The sequence below is a fragment of the Myotis myotis genome, unplaced genomic scaffold (assembly GCF_014108235.1).
Source record: "Myotis myotis isolate mMyoMyo1 unplaced genomic scaffold, mMyoMyo1.p scaffold_m19_p_1, whole genome shotgun sequence".
NCBI lineage: Eukaryota > Metazoa > Chordata > Mammalia > Chiroptera > Vespertilionidae > Myotis > Myotis myotis.
This window is the reverse complement of record NW_023416313.1, coordinates 183,568,650-183,592,797: the sequence shown is the minus strand read 5'-3', so window position 1 is coordinate 183,592,797 and position 24,148 is coordinate 183,568,650. Positions and strand designations below refer to the sequence as shown.

Here is a 24,148-nt window from a genome sequence, read left to right as displayed (position 1 = left end):
GAGTCCAGGTCAAACAGCGTGTCGAGCATCCTTTGCACTGCACCTACCCACATCTTCTCCCCTTTCCTTCTTCTGGTTCCATTGACATGCCACCTGCTGGGACCAGGGTCTTCACTGGACTGTGCTTCCAACTTCTGCTGCTTCAGACCTTCCGGGTCTACTGAAGGTAGGAAGGGACCACTTAGAAGATGCAGCCTGCTGGATTTTTTTCAATTGATCATGCCACCCACAAATTCCAAGAGCCTCATCTCTCCCTTCTGAACTGCTCCCCACTTCCTGGCTCCCAAACAGCTTTCTAAGCCTGTATTCTCTTGCTCTTGGACTATTTTCATTCCTATGCTCTTCCATCAGGCAGTGCTGGTGCAGGGCTGGGCAATCAGGGAAAGCTTCCTGCAGGAGGTGGAACTGACAAGTCCTTGAAGTGGAGTAGATAGCTGGAAGGGAGAAATGAGATTTTAGGGGAGGAAAGCAAAGGCAGAACATCATGAGGGGCCCCAGCCTTGTTGAAGTTCACAAGAAGTTAAACAGGCCCATTGGAAGGCCCAAAGCCCAGGTCCTACACCCACCTGGGCGGGTCCTGGGGTGGTTCCGGCTCAGAGTCTGTCCTTCTGGCTGGAGGAAGCATCTGCAGTGGAACCAGCTCCTCTGTCTTGGCGAGACAGCCACCCAGTCCTCCCCACACCCGCCGAGGAGGTAGGAATCCAGTTCCAGGCGGCCAGGGAGCCAGTCACAGGGTTCATGTTAATGCAAGCCCTCCCCCAGCCGGCGCGCAGCCTATTACCCTTGCCGGCCGACAGCTTAATTACCGCTGCTGCAGCGCCCCTGCTTGCGTTGCTCGGTTCCCTAAAATAATAAGGATGGCGTCACCGACTTCCCGCGGCCATGTGCTCCCGCCCCGCCCGTGCCTCCAGAGCTCTATTGTAGGAAACAAAATCCAGACGCTCAGATGCTTTTTTTTAATCTTGGAGAGATTTTCTTTCTTTCTTTCTTTCTTTCTTTCTTTCTTTCTTTCTTTCTTTCTTTCTTTCTTTCTTTCTTCCTCTCTCTCTCTCTCTCTCTCTCTCTCTCTCTCTCTCTCTCTCTCTCTCCCCCTTCCTTCCTTCCTTCCTTCCTTCCTCCCTCCCTCCCTCCCTCCCTCCCTCCCTCCCTCCCTCCCTCCCTCCCTTCCTTCCTTCCTTCCTTCCTTCCTTCCTTCCTTCCTTCCTTCCTTTTCTTCTCTCTTTTTTTCTTTCTTTCTTTCTTCTTCTTCTTTTTTTTTTTTTTTTTTTTAGTAATGTGGGCCCTGCCTCTTTTTAAAAGATCTTTAAGTGGGGTGGACACCTGTCTCAGCTACCATCAAGGCTGAGGAATACCCTCCTCTTAACAGAAACTGAAAGCTGCATGGACGATTCCTGGGTCTTCCACAGGGGACTGGCTTCTGACAAGCAGCGGTACAGTGTACACGGTTCAGCAGAAGAATCACCCAGCCTGGGGTTCCTAAGCTCTCTGCAAACTCTGGTCCTGGCTTCCTCTGAGAAAAGGGCTAAACTAGACCAGTATTTTGCAAACCATGGGTTTAAATTTTTTTTTTAATGTACTAGAAAGGAGTAATTTTAACAGGGTAAGTTTTGTTTCAGTGTGTATGTCTATATGCACACAAAAAGGTATGCCCTGAGTCAAGGTGTAAATGGATTTTTTACTATGCATTGTGGTCAGCAAAGCCACTGGCCTAGATGATCCCTAGGCCTGTCTAGCTTTCGAAATGTCTGACTTTTCTCCCAGAGCCTGACTTTTACCCCATGGAACCTCACTGATTTTTGCAGGTTTTGTCACACCAACTGTGAAGCAAAACTAGATTTTATGGTTACAAAGACAAAATCACAAGCATTTATCACTCTAATCGAACATGTTGGGAGAAGCCCGTTTCTCCTCTGCTGCGTTGGTGCCTCAAACAGTCTGGCCTTCTAGCTAGAAATCTGCAACAGGGGATGGCCCATTTAAAAGCTGACCTATTTAAAACCCATGAGCGCGCGCGCACACACACACACACACACACACACACAACCACCGCAGGGTCAATTTGATTTGAGTCTTCTCTTCTGTGCAAGGCTGGAACTGGAAAACTAAATTGGTCAGGGACTGACGAGGTTGAAACCAAAGCTACAAATATGTACTGAAGTCTTGCTCAGTGAAAAAAGACAATCAAGGGTTGAGGTTAGTGGAAAAAAATAATCAAAACAAGGCGTGGATGTAAAATAAAGGGCTGGGTTTGGGGTACACTATCTTAGTTCTCCAAACTGTTAAAAGGCCTTGTATATTCCACGAGGAAGCCTTGCACACAGCTGAGGTAACTCAGATCTGCTGGGGCCTGTCTTTGTTCTCATTATCTATCTATCTATCTATCTATCTATCATCATCTATCTATATATATTTGATTTCAGAGAGGAAGGGAGAGGGAGAGAAAGGTAGAAATATCAATGGTGAGAGAGAATTATTATCAGCTGCCTCCTGCATGACCCTACTTGTGATTGAACCCACAACCTGGGCATGTGCCCTGACTGGGAATTGAACAATGATCTCCTAGTTCATAGGTCGATGCCCAGCCGCGGAGCCACACCAGTCAGGCTGTTCTCATTCTTGTGCTTTGATGGGGGACACAGCAATAAATGTGTCTGGATCAAGGGGAAGGAAAATGGCTTTTTCCAGAGCTGGGATGTTCAAAGTATTATTTCATTTAATCCAACCCTCAGTGATCAGCACTCTGGTCATTGCAGGAGCTCAGGAGGGGTGAGATGAGCAAGCAAGTGGAGAATGGATTTGAGCCAGGTCTGTCGTGACTCCAGAGCCTGCCTTCTGTCCACCTCTCCACCTTGCCTCAGGAAACACTGGGAAAATAAAGAGCAGTTCTCACTCAGCTTCCTTTTCTCTGGTTCTGGCCCCCAGAGGACTATGTTTGAGGCCCAAGTTGTCCATGTAAATCAGCGCCAGCTTCACGGGCATATGACTTGCACAGTCACACAGGACCCCATGCTTAGAAGGGCCTGCTCTTGGGTTTAATGTGCTGCTGTCACTGTCTTAGAATTCTTAATTTTTGAGTAAGGGTTCTCACATTTTCATTTTGCTCTGGGCCCTACAAACTACATGGCCAGTCCTGGCTTTGATATGTGTGTCCCCTTTCTTGGTCTTTCTAGGTCCCATAGTATGCCTCCTAGCTGGCACACGGGACTATAGTTGTTTACCAGCAGTCTGTCTCCTCCTAGCTAGCCACCACACCTCCTGCTCACTGTCCCCTCAGCATTGGCCCAGGTGAACAGTGACACAGGAGCACTCTGTCTGGAGAGAGGGGCAGAGCATTGGGTCAGGAGAGAGGAGTGTGCGCAGTTCGCTTGTCTCGGGAAACAAGACATACTGAAAACCATCGCTGCTGCTGTTTACAGAGGGAGGGTGTTCCTTCAACTTGTCTTGGACCAGTTACATTGTAAATTTCATGGCTTGACTTACTCTGTGTGCCCCGCACCTACTGTTGTGCCTGGCACGATAGACAGGACATTTGTTAAGCAGTTGCTCCAGTGTCCACTGCCCGCTAGGCTGATTATGGAGAAGGACAGTCCCTGACCTCTAGGAGGCTCGAATGCTTAATACACGATTAAATGATTCATGCAGCAGCTGCCTTTGGTGCCCTGGGATGCTCAGAGCTGGACGCAGGGGAAGGCCTCCTGGGGAGGGGGGCCTTGTGCAAGGATGAGAGCGGGGAGCAATGAGATTGGAGGACGTAGGGGGAGAGCCAGAGTGGAGGGCCTCCAGGTTAGTTTAGGGACTTGAATCCCCCCCCTCACCCCCCCACTCCCCGGCGGTGGCCACAAACTGGGAATGTTTTCTAGGGAGAGTTTGCATTTTATAGGTTAACAAATATCCCTTCTGCAGAGGCTGAGCCCAACATCTCAGGGATACAGTCAGGGTTCATTCAGCCCGTCAGCAGGGTCCTTGGCCTCCAGTCAGGGCCTATTCCCAGGAGTCCAGTGTCCCTGCTGTCACAGAGGCCCCTTGGGAAGCAGAGCAGGCTCAGAGTGACTTACGTGACTGGCCAGGGCCAGGCTGCAGTGTTGGGAACACAGAGGAATGGCCAAATTGGAGCCACTGTAAAGACACGATTGCACAGTTTTGGAACAAGCAGTGGGCTCCTCAGTAATAATGTGTTCATGTGGATCGTGGACCTCACAGCTCTCGGTGGTGAGAAATGGCCACTGCGCTCTTGCTTTGTGGACAAGTTTTTCAGGAAATACCGGGGCCGGGCAGTCTGACTTCTAGGGAACTTCTTAGTGCCCCTCTCGCATCTCTTCGGGGCCGAGTGTGGCTATTCAGGCTTCTCTGGGGTGTCAGCACTGGAGGCATGAGGCAGAGGGTCCTGTGGAGGTTTGTCATTGGCGTGTCTGAAGAGCTCCTGATACACGCAGTGTCGTCCCAGCTGTTGAACTAGAAAGAGAGTAACCACATTCGGATATTTTTAAACAGCCAGTGGAGTTGGGAGAGAGTCTAAACCCAAAGTACAAATTTCCGGTTTAATTTTAACTTTGCACTTAGCTCACACCCAGGATTTGGCAGGAGGAAATGGGCCTTAAATTTTTTTTTTTTTTTTTTAAAGAGAACACTCCCTGGAATGTCAGGGATGCTCTCTTCACCTGGAGGGGTTTAGAGCAGTGGTTCTCAACCTTCCTAATGCCGCGACCCTTTAATACAGTTCCTCATGTTGTGGTGACCCCCAACCATAAAATTATTTTCGTTGCTACTTCATAACTAATTTTGCTACTGTTATGAGTTGTAATGTAAATATCTGATATGCAGGATGTATTTTCATTGCTACAAATTGGACATAATTAAAGCATAGTGATTAATCACAAAAATAATATGTAATTATATATGTGTTTTCTGGTGGGCTTAGGCGACCCCTGTGAAAGGGTCGTTCGACCCCCCCCCAAAGGGGTCGCGACCCACAGGTTGAGAACCGCTGGTTTAGAGCTTGGTCACCAAGCAGAGACAGGAGGAAGCGGGTGGCAATTGCGGCAGTTCAAAGTGGTTTAAGGAACGCTGGGGCGCGTTGGAGGTGTGGATAGATAGCCTGTTCCTATTCGGAAGCTCTAAGAAGTGTGGCCCTCGTCCGAGGTAGGGGTGGGCCCACTGACTTCCACTGTTGGGCTGGCTTTTTTGTTTTTCCTGTTTGGTCCACTTCAGACTTTTCACAGGCAGCTTACCTGCCATCCCCATCGACCCACAAAGAAGGGGTTTCCCCCAGTGTGGTTTGTACATTTTGGTGAAAGCACCCTGAGGTCTAAGCCTAGACTTGCCCCTCCTCTTTAATCTCACCCCAAAGAGTGCTGGGTGAGAAGGAAGGAAATGCAGGAACCCCGGGGATCCTGCACGCCCCACAGACCTACAAACCCCACAGACCTGGCCCCCAGACACCACAGGCCTCCCTTGCCAGTGACGAAGCAGCCTCTTGCTCCCTGGGGAGAATGGGGTCCCCCAGCCCCTCTCCAGATCTGTGCTCCCTGACTTCAGCCTCATCTGAGCGAGGGCTGGGTTGTTTTGTGCTTTGGTTACTGAGGAAGTGTAACCAGGGTGGGGACTGCTGGGAGTGGCCCCCACCCGGCTGGTGGAACAGTTAAAAGAGGGGTAGAAGGGGAGCAGGGGGCTGCCAGGGCAGCTTGTTCGATTGAGTTGGGGCTCTGGGAGTGCCTGTGCCCTATATATGAGAATGTCAGAAACCATCGGGAGCCAACACTGACCACCAGGCCCAGCAGACACCCTCCTGTGACCACTCCTGCCCTTGAGAAACGGGAGACTGCCCTGTGGAGCCACTGTGGGTCTAGCACTTAGAGGGTGCCTGCTGAGGGCTCAGGAAAGAGCCCAGGATTGTTATTAATAACACAGTAGTAATAGTAGCACTTACTTGCATATTGGTCCGGAGAGGAATGGCCACCAGTTTGGTGTGGTGCTGGAGCTGGAGCCTCTGTCTGTAGAATTCCCAGGCAGCACTGCGCTGCTCCGGGAAAGAGGTCGACTTCAAGAAGGAATTCCCTTGACTCTCCAGCACCACCTCCCCCAGCTCTGGGGCCTTCTCCTTAGCTAATGGCCTTAAGAGGAGACGGCGTTGACCCGGTTAGAGAACTCGCATGTCTGAAATCGTTGAGGGCGGATTGGAATCCATTCTCATATTTGTCTTTCTTTGGTGGAGGTTACGGAACTCCCAAGACCTTCCAAGGAAACAGTAACTAAAGAAGATGGTGGGCCCTGTGACTCCGGCGTTTACTACAGACTGAAGGAGGGTCCTCCCTCCCCCAGTACAGTTGCTGTCCCTCCATCTGCTCTGCTCCCCTGAGGCCTGGCTTCCTGGCTCTACACTGATTTCCTGCCCTAGGGTAGGACTTATTCCCAGGCATTCTTGCCACTGACCTTGAGAAGGTGACTTGACCTGGACATCTGGCCTCTCCTGGGGACTGAGAGAGTGGGAAAGGACAGGAGAGGCCCCAGGAAAGGTGGGCCTTGGCGCCAGTGCCTAGGTCCAGAGCTTCTAGTCGTGCGGGGTTAATGCTGTGCTGTGCTCGGCCCGTCCTTGCAAATTGCCACTGTTCTGGGCTGAGCCGCGTGCATTGCTCCAGCAGGGAGGAAGAGAGCACTGTTGTGCCCTGAGCTCCCCTAGTCTGCCCACTGGCAAGGGTAGCCTGAGGAGGGGCACGGCAGGCCTGCTGTGGGTCTGTTCCCCCAAGTTGGCATTTGACCCAGAGATGTCCTAATCAGAGGGGCACCTGGAGGACCTTGGCAAGATGGTCATCCTGGGCCCTGCAGGGAAGAGCTATGCAAACTGCTGCAGGGAAGCGTGGGGCAGCCTGGCAGGCAGGTTAGAGGGTCCGACTGCTTATCCCCGAGAAGAAGAGGCTCTGAGGGGCAGCAGTGACCCTTTGGACATTGTAAGGCTGCTGCTGAGAAGGACGGGCCTATCCATGTGACCCGGGGGTGAGAAGTCAGGCCTGGGGGTGGAAGTCCTAGGGCCGGCATGGCCAGGCAGCAGCAGTGTGTGTTTCCTGAGAGCTGCAGGGAGCAGGCAGGGGTGCTGTGTCAGGCCCAGGTGCAGCCAGGAGGAATCATCTGTAAGGTGCCTGTCAGCCCTGGGGGGCCAGGGCCTCAGCCTGTCAGGGACCCTAGTGGGTAACTGGCATCTGCCTGCAGGGCCAGCACCCCGGCTGCCCTGGTTGACTCCCTGGGTCAGTTCAGGCCTGAGACATGATCGCTCTTCTCAGCTAGTGTCCGAAAGCCTGGCCTCCGGCGTCAGCCAAGTCTGCCTTCTAACAACCTAATGAGAGGGCGGCTCTTTTATCAGTTCTTTCTGCCTCATTAGAAACAAAGGATGGGGCCCAAGAGAGGAGAATCTAAGACCCCTAATAGGGCACACTGCCTTCCGGGAAGTTGGGCAGCGGGCAGAGCCATAGAAGTGCCTCCAAAGACCAGCTTTTGGACTTGGTTGCCCTCAGCATTTCGCTATGGGTCCAGCCTGGCTTGTGGATTTCCATTCTCTCCTTCCACATCTACTCAGGTCCCCAAAGGGCAAAGCCGAGAGCTGAGATATCCGATATGGTAGCTGACATGTCTCTTAATATTAATTGAAATTAAATTAAATTTAAAACTCCGTTCTTGGGTCTCACCAGCCACATTGCAGGTGCGCAGTGGCCACCTGTGGCTAGCGGCTCCCCTCTCGGACAGCGCAGGGTTTCCCTGGCCGCAGGAAGTTCTGTGGGACAGCAGTGGTCTAGCGCATGGAGAGTTGGAGGAGCCCGGTGATTGTCTCTCCCTACCCTGGGGTAGGCCAACTAGTGACCATGGTGACAAATTCCAGGCCAGGTGGGCAGGTTATGACTGGTGGCGAGAGCGGTGTGAGAGCAAGAGAGGGAGGGTACGCCAGCAGGAAGGTCACAGACACATGGAGGGGAAGGGAGCACAGGGGCTGAGGAGGGGAAGTAGGGAGCTGGCCTCAGGCCGGTCCGGCTGGGGCCATGATGGGCGGGGTGCCGGGAGCCGGTCCATCCTTGCTGCTTGACACAGTCGCTGCAGGAAAGAAACATCTGCACAGCATATGTTTCAAGGGACCTGGCGTATATAGCATACTGTTCTTAATATGTTTGCTCCCCTTAGCGCTGTGTGTTTTAACCAAGGTCACCTCTCCGAGAAAGGTTGTTTCCCCAGGTAGGAATTTTTCCCTGAAGTCAGGGAGGGGATGCCTCTCCTAGAAAGGTTGTTTCCCCAGGTAGGAATTTTTCCCTGAAGTCAGGGAGGGGATGAAACTCCTTAACTAAGTGCCTGGCGGGTAGTTAATCACTACAAACAATCATGCTTAAACTACATAATCTTTACTCCCTGGAATGGAGATAAGAAACGCCCTAACCTTTGTAATAGAAATTGACAGGATTAAAATCAACTGGGATAAATACGGATGTAACAAGACAATAAACAGCAGAACTTCGCTGGAGATCCAGACCAGAACTTGGCTGGAGATCCTGGCTGGAGATCCTGGCTAGGCTGCTGATCAACTGAACACTGTCTCCGTGTCCTTCCTTCTTCGCCGACTCCGTCTACACCTTTGGGGACCCCTGGACCTGCTGGGGTTGGACCCCGGCAGCGGGGGGTGAGGCTCAGAGGTCCCCTGACGTTAGAGCGAGGATCTGGAGGCTGTGCTGGTGCATGGTAGGGTTGGAATGAGACCACCAGTGTTGCCGATGCAGCAGGGCTTACTGAATTTATCTTCTGCCGTTCAGCCATGCCTCCCGTCTGGAGTGGCCCCTGGTTCTGCAGCTCCGCTCACCTCAACCTGAGCCCCCGGGTAGAAAGACCAGGGTGGGCATGTGCAGTGCTGTTTTAACGAGGGCCGCTTCCTGGCTTTGTCTCCCTGCCCTCCAAGGAGGCCTGACACCTTTCTGCCTCACCCCGTTCCTTCCTCCATTCACACAATCCTTCCCTTTCCAGGTGAAAGAGCTTGTCCTGGACAACTGTCGGTCTTGTGAAGGCAAAATCGAAGGCCTCACAGATGAATTTGAAGAACTGGAGTTCTTAAGTACAATCAACGTAGGCCTCACCTCAGTCGCAAACTTACCAAAGTTAAACAAACTTAAGAAGGTAAATAGAGTGTAGAGGAATGTGTGTGTGTGTGTGTGTGTGTGTGTGTGTGTGTGTGTGTGTGTGTACATACGTGCACGTGCGCCCTCAAGCAGGCGGTGGGGGTGGGGAGGAGGAATGGCCATCACTTCATGTTTAGGGAGCGTAATTGAGGGTGTATCCAGCTGCCTGCCCCGCTGTCTGCCAGGCTCTGAGCATAGAGCCTTCATTTTAAGAGCTGTTTCTGCTTTTTATTTCCCTGCCTTGTTTAGCTTGAACTAAGCGATAACAGAATCTCAGGGGGCCTGGAAGTATTGGCAGAAAAGTGTCCGAACCTCAAGCATCTAAACTTAAGTGGCAACAAAATTAAAGACCTCAGCACAATAGAGCCACTGGTGAGTCACTGGGTCCTTCCCTCTCCACAGGGCGGGCGGAGGGCGGGACTGATAGCAGGGAATGCTGCTTTTGTATAATGGTTCTCCCCCCCACCCCCTTATTTTACTTTTTTTACTTCATTGGATTCTCACTATGTACTGTGAGATAGAGTTTAAGCAACTATTTCTGCTTCATCCATCAAGAAACTGAGACCTAGAGAAGTTAAGTGACTGGGCCCAGGTCACACAGCCAGGCTGGCAGTCTGGGTGAAGACCAGGACCCTAGTCCAGTGATGGCGAACCTTTTGAGCTCGGCGTGTCAGCATTTTGAAAAACCCTAACTTAACTCTGGTGCCGTGTCACATATAGAAATTTTTTGATATTTGCAACCATAGTAAAACAAAGACTTATATTTTTGATATTTATTTTATATATTTAAATGTCATTTAACAAAGAAAAATCAACCAAAAAAATGAGTTCGCGTGTCACCTCTGACATGCGTGTCATAGGTTCGCCATCACTGCCCTAGTCTCAGCTTCTGGCCTCGTGCTTTTCCTCATGCAGTGTCTGCTTCATTTTGGAAACTGGAGCTGACATTTCTTCAAGGTCCTGGCCCCTCTTTGGGGAGGGAGGATCCATCCAAGAATTAGGCTGATCCCAGAGGAGGCAAATCTGTTTTCTCCTTGGTCACTGACTGCCCCGAGGCTGGTGCCTCTGATGGGTGATAGGTGGCTTGGCCCCGACACAAGCCGTCTGGGGTGGCAGAGAACTGTGGTCTGGGAGCCTCGGGCCAGCCTTCCTCTGCTGTCTTCCTGGAGCTGAACACACCCCAAACATTCTTACTAGCCGGAACGGGCAAGTCCTGGTCAGGATATCAATTTTTACAAAAGCAGGATCTGAATGACTGAATTATCTTGATTTTTTTTTTAAAGGAGGTCCACTGTAAGATGTGTCATTGGTTCATTAGTAGATTTTTTTGAAAGATAGAAATATTACCACACAAAATAAACACACTTTTTGTAAATATACACCTACGAGTCACTTCATACACCATGCAACTTAGAATCAGGGAAAAGCCCTGAGGGTCTTTCGTCACGTTTCCCTTTTCTGAGGGTGGAGGTTGGAGCATTCCTCAGTTGGGTTTGTAGGTTCTTGTCCGAAAAGCACTCTTTGCCCTCCCTCTGTGGGTGCTCGGGGACTGGTGGATGGCCTTGATGGCAGAACGGGAAGCTAGACATTTTCTGCCCATCTGTGGCATGGGGTCACCCACTAGAATGGCCTGCCTTCCCATGGAGCTTCTTGTCAAGTCCTCCTGATGGGAAAGCAAAACAATTTTGTATATCTGAAAGTCTTAATTTCATTACAAAAGGAAAAATGTGTGGTGGTCTATCTGTGTGTTTGGGAGGTGAGGGACCAAGTGTATAAAACACTGTGAATCAGTCATTGTTAGAGATCAGATATAACACACACACACACACACACCATGCTCCTCCCACCCAGACCACACGTTTTTGTAGCTTCCTTTTCCTAGTGATCAGTGTGTCCGATGGGTTACACTCACCGCTAAAGGGTGGGCAACTGCTTTGGTTGGGGGTGCTGGGCTCACCTACCCAAACCACAGCCCAGATTCCCTCTCTGCCCTTGACCCTCAGCTGAGAATGGTCAGGTCTCTATTGTGAGCTCTTGAAAGAGCAACCTGGTTCCTGACATTGACCCTGAGGGACAGTGGCTTTAGTCACCTGTTAGGCTTGGCCTCACGGGAGCAGGGGCTTGGCCTGGGGTAGGGTATTCTTGCTATCTGTGTGACCCTTCCACTTCCTGGGCCTCAGTTTCCTCAGACACCAAGCAGGACTATATGAGCTTAAACCCTCTTAGATAAAGCTTTGCCAAAGCAAATGTATTCATTTAAGTGCCATGAACAAAATCTGGATCCTATGCCGGTTTTTCTCTTGTCCTTTTTGACAGGCAGCATGGTGGAGAGTATGCACAGGGGGAGAAGCGGGGCTGCCAAACCCCAGTTCTCTATTTCTTCAGCTGGAAAACAAGCGAATAATTATTTCTACCTTATCAGGGTTCTGAGGACAGACTGAGTTAATACACAAGTGCTGTGTTGACTCCTATTATTCTAGCAGCAGGGGTTAGTATGTTGGCTCATGCTGCCATGTTAGTTCCCGTCTGGCCCCTCGTCACAGGGGCAGGCAGCACAGCTCTTGTCTCATGCACCAAGAGAGCCCACCTGAATTTCAAGCGGAATGAAAGTGTGGGCACTGGATGAGATTTTAACGATAAAATCCAAGCCTTCATTTTCCAGGTCAAGAAACTGAGGCCCATCCACCAGGGGTGATGTGTTTGGGTGGACATTGTGGCCAAGCAGGACCAAGTCAGAATTCTTTACCCCCTGTGGCCTTTGCTCTTCACACTGTCTCACTTCATCCCCACCTGTTCCCCTGGGTGGTTCCCCGCTCCCCACCTGTCCCCTCCTCTCCTGCCTCCCACAGGTCACTCACTGCTCACTTTATTTTTCTGCTTCCAGAAAAAGTTAGAAAACCTCAAGAGCTTAGACCTTTTCAATTGTGAGGTAACCAACCTGAACGACTACCGAGAAAACGTGTTCAAGCTCCTCCCACAACTTACATATCTCGATGGCTATGACCGGGACGACAAGGAGGCCCCTGATTCCGACGCCGAGGGCTACGTAGAGGGCCTGGAGGAGGAGGACGAGGAGGATGAGGATGGTGGGTGGCCGAGTGAAGGCCAGGGCAGGCCCGGTTCCTCCCTGCTCTACAGAGGGGTGGCCTGGGTGTTGGGAGGCCCCCACTGGCTGCTGAGGGGTGGGACTGTCAACCTCCTTCCAAAGCTATGGAGAGAGCGGGGCTCTCTGCTGTGCTTACCGGTGTCCCTAATCTGGGCCATTGGTTAACTCCCCTAAAAACTGCGTGAGCCTGAGAAACATCCTCAGACTCTGACTGTATAGTAACTTTAAAGACCATCTAGCAGAAGCCTCAGTTGGTTTTTTTGTTGTTTTTTTTCCCCCCTTTCCAAAGTCCCACTGGAAATGACTCTAGACTCAGACACTGTCCCAGGGAGGGGTGAGCAGATAGAGGAAGGTGGGGTGTGGTCTGAGGTGTCCAGTCATGGAGCTGGAGAGGTTGTGGGGCCCCCTGGTGGCTGCAGCCCAGAGAACCACAGTCCAGGACTTGGGGGTGTGAACTTGTGAGCCCCAGGGACCCGGGCAAGTAGAGGCTGCAGGTAGCATGGTGGGCTCCCTGGCAGTGTGGCGAGCAGCCAGGGTGGCAGGGAGGGAAAGGAAAGGGTGCCTTCTCTTACCTTCCCTCGTCACCAGCACAGTGTGGCTTTTCCATGGGTCTTCATGGCCAGAGTACAGTTGAGAATGGACATACTTACCTGGTTAATTCAGACCCAAGATTTTGGTTTTCCTTGTTAGATGGGAGTATTTTGCAAGATATTCATGCACTTTGTGACACAACATAAAGGGCCCAGGACTGGAGTCCTGAGGCCAGGTTTCTAGGCACAAACTAATGTGATGTGTGACCTTGAACAAGTCACTTCTCCCCTCTGCCTCAGATTTCTTGTGGGCGTGGGGAACCTTTTTTCTGCCAAGGGCCATTTGGATATTTATGACATCATTCAAGGGCCATACAGAATTATCAACTTAAAAATTAGTCTGCTATATTTGGTCAAACAATTAACTCACCCCTAATGCCTTGGCAGGGCCAGACCAAATGTTTCGGGGCCTTATACAGCCCGTAGGCTGATGTACCCCACCCTTGCTTTAAAGTGAGCAGTTTGGCTGGATGCTCTTTCTAAAAGAATTAATTTCTCAGCTTTCCCGGCTGTGAAATTAATTCATAACTGTTCCTCTGAGCCCTCCATTTCTCCGTGGTCTCAAACTCCACAAAAAATCTCTCGTTTTTGTACAGCTAGGGGAGGAGGACTTGTCACTCACACCACTTCAAGGGCTTATCTTTTAGATCATTTCAGGATGTGTTCTGTCACCTTCAGGCATCGAGGCTTTGGGCCTTGGTGGGGTGTGAGGTCATGGGCCCCACGCTGAGGACCTTACCACCCCTGCCGGGCCCGCTGGGCTGGGGCCTGTGCTGTGCAAGGGAGGAGCCAGCTCACCACCAATTCATTCTTGTCCCCATTTCCACTGCACAGAGGAAGAGTATGATGAGGATGCTCATCTAGTGGAAGATGAAGAGGATGAAGAAGAGGAGGAAGAAGGTGAAGAGGAGGATGTGAGTGGAGAGGAAGAGGTAAGTGCCTGGCTGGGTGGGGTACCATCTGCCTGAGCCCCTCTTACTTGCTGCCTTTGAGTCAGTCCCAGGAAATGCCTCAGTGACCCTGGGAAACCCAGGAGCCCTGGTTGGGGAAATGAGTCCATTTCAGGGCCCTTTATTGGGCTGGTTTGAACTAGGCCAGACTTGCAGCAAGCCCTGGGAAGATGGATTAGGAGCGGGCGAGAGGGGATTCTGGAGGCAGGTAAAGAGGGGACCTCACCTGCTGGGGTAAGCCTGGCCCTCATTTCTGTGTGAAAATTAGTTCTTCCTGCAACCATGTCCCCATTTCCTGCCCTCTTGCATTCATATGTTAATTCACTGAGCACGCACAGTGTATTAGGGAAAATCAAAGACTGTCCTGAACTGATGGATAATGAAAGACACTGCTGGGTCCCAGATCACAGTGACAAGGGTCTAGTGCACACAGTGGAAGTAGTGCCATTTTCTTCACACATTGACTGGTTCCTAGTTTTTTTGGTAAGTCGGTGCTGTGTCTGTGAGTGGTAACATAGCACAGAGATTTAGCTGTGTGTCCCTGGACAAACTCCTTGACCTTTCTGGACCTATTTCTTCATCTGTGAAATAGCCACCTGGATTGTCAAGAGGATAAACTAATTTATGAGTAAAATGCTTAAGGACAGTGTCTGACTAGGGTGTTTGACCACTTGCTATTTTAGGCTTTCACACCCTTCCTTCTCCAAGATGCCGGCTCAGCGTGCTGGGTTTTGTGTCGGGTGTTCTGAATCTCTCTAGAGCAGAGTCATTTTCCATGATTTGTTCAAAATTCTGCATCAGCTCTTGCTGATTATAAAAGTTAGACGTGGGGAGGTTTAAAATGATAACAGCATGGACAAGGCTCCTGGTTTCTCCCGGTTTTCTGTCTCCTGATTGAGCACACAGACACCCACCTGCCGAGCACACCCACTTGGGCAGGATCTCCCAGCCGGCACAGCCCAGGCTTGGGAGAGGCAGGCAGGTCCAGGCGGGGAGGAGAGCTGGTCGATGGGCTTGGTTCCTGCCTGGTCTCGGTGCAGTTGCCCTTCTCCCTGAGTGTAGGCTGCTAGGCTCACCTCTGAACCCTTAGGAAAACAGGCCTCCCCCGCTCCCAGCACAGGGCAGTAAGTCGTGTTGACTAATGGGCTTCTTTGTCTTGTTCTTCCTGCCACAGAAGCTGCAGCGTGCAGGGTTGGGGTGTGTGTGTATGTGTGTGTGTGTGATCTCATTGACCATCTGCAGATTTCCAGCTTTCAGTAAAGGAGAGCTTACACACACACACACACACACACACACACACACACACCAGTCTCAGCAAACAGACTGATTAAGGAATTCTTTTGTGACAAAAGGATATTTCCCTTGACAAAACGAAGTCTATCACCAAGTTCTTTTTAAACAATGGCTTGCCTGATGCTTTAGGAACAGTGTTCAACGGGCAGAGATTTAACTGGCATGTAACACGGGAGCAACAGAAAGCAAGGGTCCTGTGTTGAGAATGAAGTCACACATCTGGCTGGATCTTACCAAGCTGGGATGATGCCCTCAGTTGAATTTATTCTCCCCTCCCAGTGGTCCAAGTTTGCAAGATGGCGCTGGGCTGTGAGGGGTGAGGTTGGACTTGCCCACAGAATCTGTGTTTGCTGGAACTGGGGTCTTCCTTGAAGCCAGCACTAGATTGAGGACAGATGGAAGGATGGCCTACTTTCCATGGCAGAGAGTCTGCTTGGGAACCTGTTCTCCTAAGAGAGCAGCGCATTGGATTAGAATGCTGCCTGAGTTGTAGGGACTTCAGCTCAGGAGCTCTTGACCTGGGGGAGGAACCACAGCCCCCTAACATTGTTTGCAAGTATTGTATGTGATAGGGGTATTTTCTGGGGAGGAGTTTAAAGCTTTCCATAGAATCTTAAAGGGGGTCTGTGATGGGAAAGAATGTCCTTGCATGGGGCTCTGAGAGGCAGGGGATGACCTGCCTTTTTTGAGATCAGTGCTGGGGAAAGTGGCTTCCTCGGCAGGTCCGTGGCCCGGGGCGCTACTGATGACGGCACACATCTTCTCTCCTAGGAGGATGAAGAAGATTATAACGACTGGGAAGTAGACGATGAGGAAGATGAAGAAGAGGCTGCTGGTGGTATGGCAGCCTTTGTACTCTTGGCTGGTGGCAGCTAGCCCCTTCTGTTGACAGTAGATTGTGTAGACCCCAGGGACCTGGCAATGGGCAGAACATGCCCATCTGAGGCTGCAGGTGCCTGCCTGGCTTTGCAGATGTCCTGGCTCAGTTGCCAGGAGGGCAAAGCTTCCTAGATGTCTGGTCCCCTGGCTTCGGGGGGGGGGGGGGGGGGGGGGGGGCGCGGGGAATCAGAGGTAGGGCCACTCTTTAATCTGAATGCCTTTTCCTTACTCTTCCAGAAGAAGAAAAGGGTCAGAAGCGAAAACGAGAACCTGAAGATGAAGGAGAAGAAGATGACTAAGTGGATACCTATTTTGAAAAATTCCTATTGTGATTTGACTGTTTTTACCCATACCCCCCAAATCCTGACCCCCGAAACTTATTTTTTTCTGATTGTAACGTTGCTGTGGGAACGAGAGGGGAAAAGTGTACTGGGGGTTGTGGGGAGAGGGTGGGCGGGAGGGGGTGGAATAAAATACTATTTTTACTGCCACTCTTTATTTTTCCCCCTACTTTTTTTGTGTCTGTTTTTGTCCCTGTACACCAAGTGAGCGTTTGTTCCATGCCCTCAGAGAGGATGGTTCGGAGGTCTCACATTTCCTGGTATCTCCCGAGTCTCTCGAGGTGGTTGGAAGGCCGAGCGAGGCTGCCTCAGTTTGGTTTCTCAAAGCCCAGGAGCGGCTGAGCACCAGCCACATCTTACCTCTTGTTCTGGTTCACGTGGTTTCTGCATTTCTTGGGCCTGTTAGAGACATCCAACGCCCGCCCTGGTTTTAAATAGCAACCTAAAGGCGTATTTTGGCACTGGCTGGGGACAGTCCCCATCTCATTCCCTTTCCCTCTTCACAGATGGTGGTGGGCTTCGTTCTACGAAGAAGACTCTGGTGTCGCTCTTAGGAGTAGGAGCTATGAGCCAGAGAGCTGAAAACAGCAGGCTCATGAGTAAATTGGATTTGGTGGTTAGAATGAAAAGAGAAGAAGCAAACCCTTAACCGTTAACCTCTTTAAAAGATTTTTAAAAAACTCCCCTCTCTTGTTCTGTAAAATATTAGAACGCTTTGTTTTACAAAATGACAAGAGAATTCTTCCACATGTACTCCTGTGCTTAGACCATTTTTACAAACCTAAGTGCAGGAGACGTCGCTGCATGTCGGCTGGGTGGGTTGGTTTGTTTTCATACGCCCGAGCACGGACAAACTAGCGCAAAATTGTATTTTCTTACCTAGTGGGAATCTGAGATGACTGCAAATTCCTAGTGAATGTACAGGTTTGCTTTCGTTGTCCTCTTCTGGATTGCTTTAGAAGTGACGTGTTTCCTGGCCCGTGTTTCATCTGTACAAAAGAGCATCTGCACCAGTTCCTTTCCTCCCCCTCAGAAGAGCCAAGCTTTGAGTTTTATGTCTGTTTGTCATTGATAAATTTCAATAAATCTTTTTATACAATTTTTTTGGGGATGGCTTCTTTGAGTCCAACAGGCCATTGATCTAAGATGCATTCCACACCCCCTGCTCGCTGACAGGGCTCCCTGACCACATAGCTCTTCTCATGGGCCGTGTAACCCGGTACTACGTTTGGACGCTTTGGTCTCAAAGCAAGACTCAGCGGTGTGCGTTCTTCATGAAAAGCTTCATGTTGGAGCGGGGAGAAGTGTAAAGAGAAAAAGATAAAAAACCAAACAGTCACCAAAATGTTAGGCCAACCTTGGGACCAGACCTTAGTCTGAGTATCTTCCATTGTTTTGTTGTTGAGACTGTAAAATAGAACATAGGCCTGGGAGCCTCAGGAATGTGTGAACACATTTGTTCCTTATTGACTTAGCATTGTTACGATCATTTCTCTACCTCTAACGGGTCTTCAAAAACAGCTAACCAGGACAGGTAGCAGTCCACTAACTGTTCTGATGTGTTCCATCCTAACCAATGGTTAGATGTTATGTCCAGCTTAGCACCACAGTGGACATTCTGTTACACGTTTTGAGGATTTCTTAGAACAAATGCTTAGAAGTAGTGTCATGGCACCAAAGCTGACATGTCTAACACTTGCATGCAAGGTGCTGTGTTTTCCAGAAGGGTTATGCTAATGTGCTGTGGTAGTTTATACATAGGCACATGTCTTCATCCTCAGCCCTGTAGCCTGGAACCCCATGTGAGCCCTGGCTCCTGTGCAGTTCCAGTAGGTGAGGTGCACCTCACTATGGGGAAACCTCACCCCACCCTCTGGGTGGTGTCCTGGGACTCCTGCACTTCGCTTTGGAGATATCTCCTGACTGCGTGTATAGGATGGGCGGCGGCCTCCCAGAGGCCTGGTGCTGTGGGAAACGGGGGCCGTGAGGCTGAACGAGGTGGGCATGTTCTGTGCCTCCGGAGCTGGTGAAAGAACACGGGAGTGGGGTGAAATCAAGAGCGGCTCAGGCCTGGCCTTGGGTTTTCTGGCCCTGGCTCCCTTTCTAGGGATTTTAAGGATCAGTTGACTCACATAGGTATGGAAATAGATGCTATAAAAATGGAAGCTAAAATAGACTATGACTGGGTTCATGCTGATGGGACTGAGGGAGGCAAACTGTCAATCATACTGAACGTTCACATCAGCTTTCGAGTAAAAGTCTCATTGTACCTGTTTCATAGATGAGGAAAACCGAGGCCCAGTGGCTTGAAGGTAAGAAGAGGTGGAGCCAGGGTGAAACCCCCGTCTGGACAATTACCAAACCTTGTCATGAATGGCAAGGAGGAGGAGGAAGCTTAGCCAGAGGGGAGAGGCTGACGTTTATTGAGCTCTTGCTGTGTGCCAGGTACTGTGCTTTACACGCAGCATCTCATTCTTACTGAATTCTCACAGCCCCCTTAGGTAGGTGCCATTACCCAGGCCATACAGCCAGAGAAGAGCATCAGGAGCAATCCAGGGAGGGGTGGTTCCAGAGCCAGCCCCCTCGTCTTAACACTGGAGTGTCTCCTGCTTCCCCGAGACACCTGGATGAGCCAGCTGTGTAAAGCAGTCACCTTGCCCAGTGCACCTGGTGAGTGAGGTTTCCCCACTGAGTGCTAGCAAGTGCCCTATGGACCCTTGAGAGCTGAAAGCCCATAGTCATCAGTCACCCCTCTCATGTCATGAAAGAGGGAACTAGAACCCAGAGAGGGTGAGTGATGTGCTCAAGGTCACACTGCAAGGGCCCGTTCCTGGGCTTCTGCACCAAGTCTCCCGAGGCTGGCCGGTTGCGGGGAGGCCAGCTGTTGAGTCAGTAGATACACAGCAGTGTCTTCCAGGAGGAGCAGCCCAGCCTCGGGTGGACAGGATGCCACGCGCGTCACGGCACATCCGTGTGTTGTCTGTGGCTTTGGAGTGCATCCTATGTTTTTTAAATATTCATAGTGGGTTTGGTTCCCCAATAGTGTCAGGCTAGTCACCCCTGAGAAGGGCATTTCTTGACGCAGACTAGTGCCTGGAGAGGAGGATGCTGATGCTGATCCTAGATTATGAGCTCCTGCTCTTGTCATAATTTATATCCATTGCCTCCCTCTTCCTCACACGGATTTCACAGAGGAAACCAAGGCTCAGACAAGCTAGGCAACTAGCCCAGCAAGTAAGTGGCAGCTAAGCTTCAAACCTGTGTCTGGCACTGGAGATCTAGTTCTTATCCACTGTGTTCAAAGAGCCAGGCACACAAGCAATTTGGTTTGTCTCATTTGCTGGCTTGCAAAGACTGTTTTTATCCTGGTTCAGAGACTCATTGTTCCTGGTTGGAAGGATTCCCGCAGTGGGTCCCTATTAGCAGCTTTGGGCAATGGTGTCCCTGAGTCCCTGGACCAGCCCTTGGACAGGCCTCTGTGGCAAGCTGGGCTCAGGGCTGACTGGGGCAAGGAGAGGCCTGGAGATGGTTGGACAGACGAGGGCAGGTCTGAGGCTGATCAGCCTGACTGAGGCCCTCTAGGCTGCCACCGGTGACTTGGGAGCTGATGCCGGGGATGCCTGTGGAGCTGCCTGCCAGGCATCCTCTCCTCTTGGTCTGAAAAAACCACTGCAAAGACTCCCATGGACATGGCCCAACCCCCTTCCTGAAGTTCAGGTGGGGCTGACGGTCACCGATCTGGTTCCTGGGCTGAGCAAGTGACCTAGTGCTGGCCAATCAGCATATTCCGTACTCTGACCAGAGTGACTGGTACAAGGAAGGGCCTGGGACACAGACTGGTTAAAATGAGGTTTGGTCCCTGAAATTTAAATGATGAACTTCCTGCTGTGGGTATGGGGCTGGGATGAGGGAGGCCTAGGGGAGTGGGGGCCAGTACAACGAGTGAGGACACCAACGCGGATTCAGAACTTACCGTTGGGCCTTGCACATCATTTTGCTTCTTTCTCATAAAAACCCTATCAGGCAGTAATTATCCCCATTTCAAAGATTGAACACATAAGTACTCGCTAAATATTCGCTTAGTGCCAGACACAACACTCTGTGCTTTATAGGAGTCGACCTAATGTTTCCCAAATTTCTCTGATAAGAATCCCTAGGGCTTGTCAGACTGTCAGGCCTCCCTCACCCCTGGGAATTCTGGTTCTGTAGCTCTGGACTGGGGCCCGGGAATCTGTGTTTTAACAAGTACCCAGAGGATTCTCATCATTGGGGACATTTGGGAAATGCTGCATTAAACGTAATAATACCCACAACAGCCCAGGGAGGAGGGTGTTAGGGCCATGCTCACTCCATGTTGAGGAAAGGAGGCTCAGAGAGGTTAAGTAACCTGCCCAAGATAACACAGGTGGGAGTGACAGCTGGGATTTGAACCTGGGTCTACGTGACGTTCACACTTCTTGGAGAAAGGGGATGCTAATAACTACCTGTGTGTCTCACAGGTCATGAGATGGAGGGAAAGGTGGGAAGGAACATTACAAAGTGGAAAGCAAAACTGCTTTTGGAAAAGAGAGAGATGCCAGTGTTATGAAAAAGAAGTCTCAGCAACCCAAATATTTTCTGCAAGGAAGGGAAAACAGTCCTACAAACCAGTTGTCATTAAGATAATCTATATGAAAGTGGTTCCCTCCAACCCCCGCCCCCCCACACACACTTTTAAAATTTACATACAATAAAATTCACTCTGTATCAGCTATCACGATACAGTATATTGAAGATCTTAGTTGTAAAAGGAAGTGGATTTGCACTAAATCTTGCTGATGGCTTTCGGAGGGCCCTCAAGCCTTGACCAGGGCTCAAGAGTTGGGAGACCTGGATGCTCTCCCAGCCCTGAGACCAACTCGCTGGGTGATGGCATACAAGTCACCTTTACATCCTGTAAGAAGATCCATGCAGACTAAATGGCTTGACAGCCTTAGTCAGTAGTTTGTTGTATATTCTTTCCCTCGCCCTGAGGCCTTCAGGTAGGTCTCTCTTGACATTAGTAAAGGTGTTTCCTGCCAAAAGGACGAGGTGGCGGCAGGAAAGATCAACGTGGGAGAAACAGCTTCTGCGGCAGGAGCACCCGGATGCACAATCCACAAAAGGGCCTTCTGAGGTCTGAGGATTGCCTGGGCCCCTGAAGAAGCCAAGATAAAACAGCACGGCACGTGTGATCTCATTTCCTTCTCACAGCAGCGTTCTCTTCGAGGTAGTGATTCTCCCCAATTTCCCGATGAAGAAACGGGTTTAGAGACATTATGAAACTTGCCAAGATCGCATCGCCAGGAAGGCACTACTGCTATCAGCACGCACAGCTTCCTGGCCTGAAGGATGGGGGTATTCCCTCAGTGCTCAGGGCCTGTGCAGCCTACAGCTCACTGCAGCAAGATTCATCTCCGAATCTCGGTTTGACTAATTTCACACCTTTTCTCAAGAATCCAGCTCTCAGGCCCCAGCGCGGTCCTCCCACTCATCTCTGCAGTTCTCCAGACTGTGACAACACCAGTCTCCCCACAGTCCCTGGGAACAGATGTCGTGCAACAAACATGACTTGAACCTCGGGAATAGGGAGAACTGATTTCTACCTCTGGAGACAGGGACCCTAGATGTTTTGGGGAAAAAACAATAGCAACTCCTTCCAAAACTTGAAAAGTAGAAAGGGGCAGCATGCTGGGCTAGAGCGAGGAGGCCTGTGTGACCCGGGAGGAGCCTCCTCTCTACAGGGTCTGCCTCCCAGAAGTGACAGGAGATAGAGAGCATGTTTGTGTGCTGGTGGGAATGATCCAGTGCAGGGGGAGGCGTCGATGATGAGAGGGAGAGACAGAGAGTCTCAGAGAGAATCAGAGGCCTGGGATCCTGTGACATAATAGAAGTTCAGCCTTTGGTAGAGGAAAGGACACTTCATCTTTTGAACAGGAGAAAAAGGCTAGCTAGGTCCATGTAGGTGGGTGAATTTGATGGAGGGAAGACGGCAGAGTTCCTGTCTGCTTTTGCAGAAATTAAGAGGCAAGATCATCAGTGGGGGATGGGGGCTGAGAGGGGCAGAAGGCAGGCAGTTGTTCTGGAGGGTGGGAAACAACCACTCTCGGATGCCTGGGAGGGGCGAATGGCGACCATGACTTTATTTTTTGAATTTTTTTTTCATTATTTTTTTGGTCTTTATTTTTATTTTTTTAAATTAAACCTTTATTGTTCAGATTATTGCAGTTGTTCCTCTTTTTTCCCTCCATAGCTGCCCTCCACCCAGTTGCCACCCCTCCCTCTGCCCTTATCCCCCCATCCTCATCCATAGGTGTACGATTTTTGTCCAGTCTCTTCCCGCACCCCCCACACCCATTTCCCCCCCGCCCTGAGAATAGTCAGTCCACTCCCTTTCTATGCCCCTGATTCTATTATAATCACCAGTTTATTCTGTTCATCAGATTATTTATTCACTTGATTTTTAGATTCACTTGTTGATAGATGTGTATTTGTTGTTCATAATTTGTATCTTTACCTTTTTCTTCTTCTTCCTCTTCTTAAAGGATACCTTTCAGCATTTCATATAATACTGGTTTGGTGGTGATGAACTCCTTTAGCTTTTTCTTATCTGTGAAGCTCTTTATCTGACCTTCAGTTCTGAATGATAGCTTTGCTGGGTAAAGTAATCTTGGTTGTAGGTTCTTGCTATTCATCACTTTGAATATTTCTTGCCACTCCCTTCTGGCCTGCAAAGTTTCTGTTGAGAAATCAGCTGACAGTCGTATGGATACTCCCTTGTAGGTAACTGAGTTTCTTTCTCTTGCTGTTTTTAAGATTCTCTCTTTATCTTTTGCTCTTGGCATTTTAATTATGATGTGTCTTGGTGTGGTCCTCTTTGGATTCCTTTTGTTTGGGGTTCTCTGCACTTCCTGGACTTGTAAGTCTATTTCTTTCACCAGGTAGGGGAAGTTTTCTGTCATTATTTCTTCAAATAGGTTTTTAATATCTTCCTCTCTCTCTTCTTCTGGTACACCTATAATTTGGATGTTGGTTCACTTGAAGTTGTCCCAGAGGCTCCTTACACTATCTTCATATTTTTGGATTCTTTTTGCTTTTCTGGTTGGGTGTTTTTTACTTCTTTGTATTTCAAATCTTTGACTTGATTCTTGCGATCCGCTAGTCTGCTGTTGGATCTCTGTATAATATTCTTTATTTCAGTCAGTGCATGCTTAATTTCTATTTGGTCCTTTTTCATATCCTCGAGGGTCTCACTAGATTTATTGAGGGTCTCACTAAATTTATCCGCAGTTTCTAGAAAATTCTTGAAAAACCTTATAACCGTGGTTTTGAATGCTATATCCAGTAGTTTGCTTTCCTTCATTTCTGTCATTTGTGACCTGTTTCTTTGTCTCCACATTTTGGCTGCTTCCCTGTGTTGATAGGGTGGCTTTCTGTGCTAGGTGTCCTGTAGGGCCCAGTAGCTCAGCCTCCCCAATTACCTGAGGTGGACACTCTTGGTGCACCCCTTTGTGGGCTGTGTGCACAGTCTTGTAGTTAAGCCTTGATTGTAGTTGGTATCACTGGGAGGAATTGACCTCCAGGCCAATTGGCTGTGAGAATCAGCTGTGTCTATGGTGGGAGAACTTCTGTGCTGGAGACAGCCTTATGGGGCTAGACTTGCTTCAGTGGGGCTTTGGTGCTCACTGAGTCTGCCCCCCGAGTGTGCCCCTAATGGATCTGAGGAGTTGTAATCTGGATGGTCCCACTCTGACCACTGGGTACACTGGCACTTGGATCTCTAAGGAGGTGCTAATTTAGCCTCTGCCTGAGGCTACCCAGCAGGAGC

At 50.1% G+C, this 24,148-nt stretch overlaps 1 protein-coding gene across 3 annotated transcripts in view; it reads left to right on the top strand.

The window, feature by feature from the left end:
• Positions 1–17,403, top strand: part of ANP32A (acidic nuclear phosphoprotein 32 family member A) — a 41,687-nt gene extending 24,284 nt beyond the window's left edge. For 2 of the 3 annotated variants that reach the window (XM_036305944.1, XM_036305927.1), the window contains exons 2-7: positions 8,992–9,141; positions 9,393–9,515; positions 12,028–12,229; positions 13,674–13,771; positions 15,854–15,920; positions 16,199–16,314. In XM_036305944.1, the coding sequence (XP_036161837.1) occupies positions 8,992–9,141; positions 9,393–9,515; positions 12,028–12,229; positions 13,674–13,771; positions 15,854–15,920; positions 16,199–16,260 (702 nt within the window). In that variant the 3' untranslated portion in view covers positions 16,261–16,314. Of the gene's footprint in view, positions 1–8,991; positions 9,142–9,392; positions 9,516–12,027; positions 12,230–13,673; positions 13,772–15,853; positions 15,921–16,198 lie in introns of all 3 variants that reach the window. The other variant, XM_036305935.1, reaches the window with a different exon arrangement.
• Positions 17,404–24,148: the final 6,745 nt, after the last annotated feature.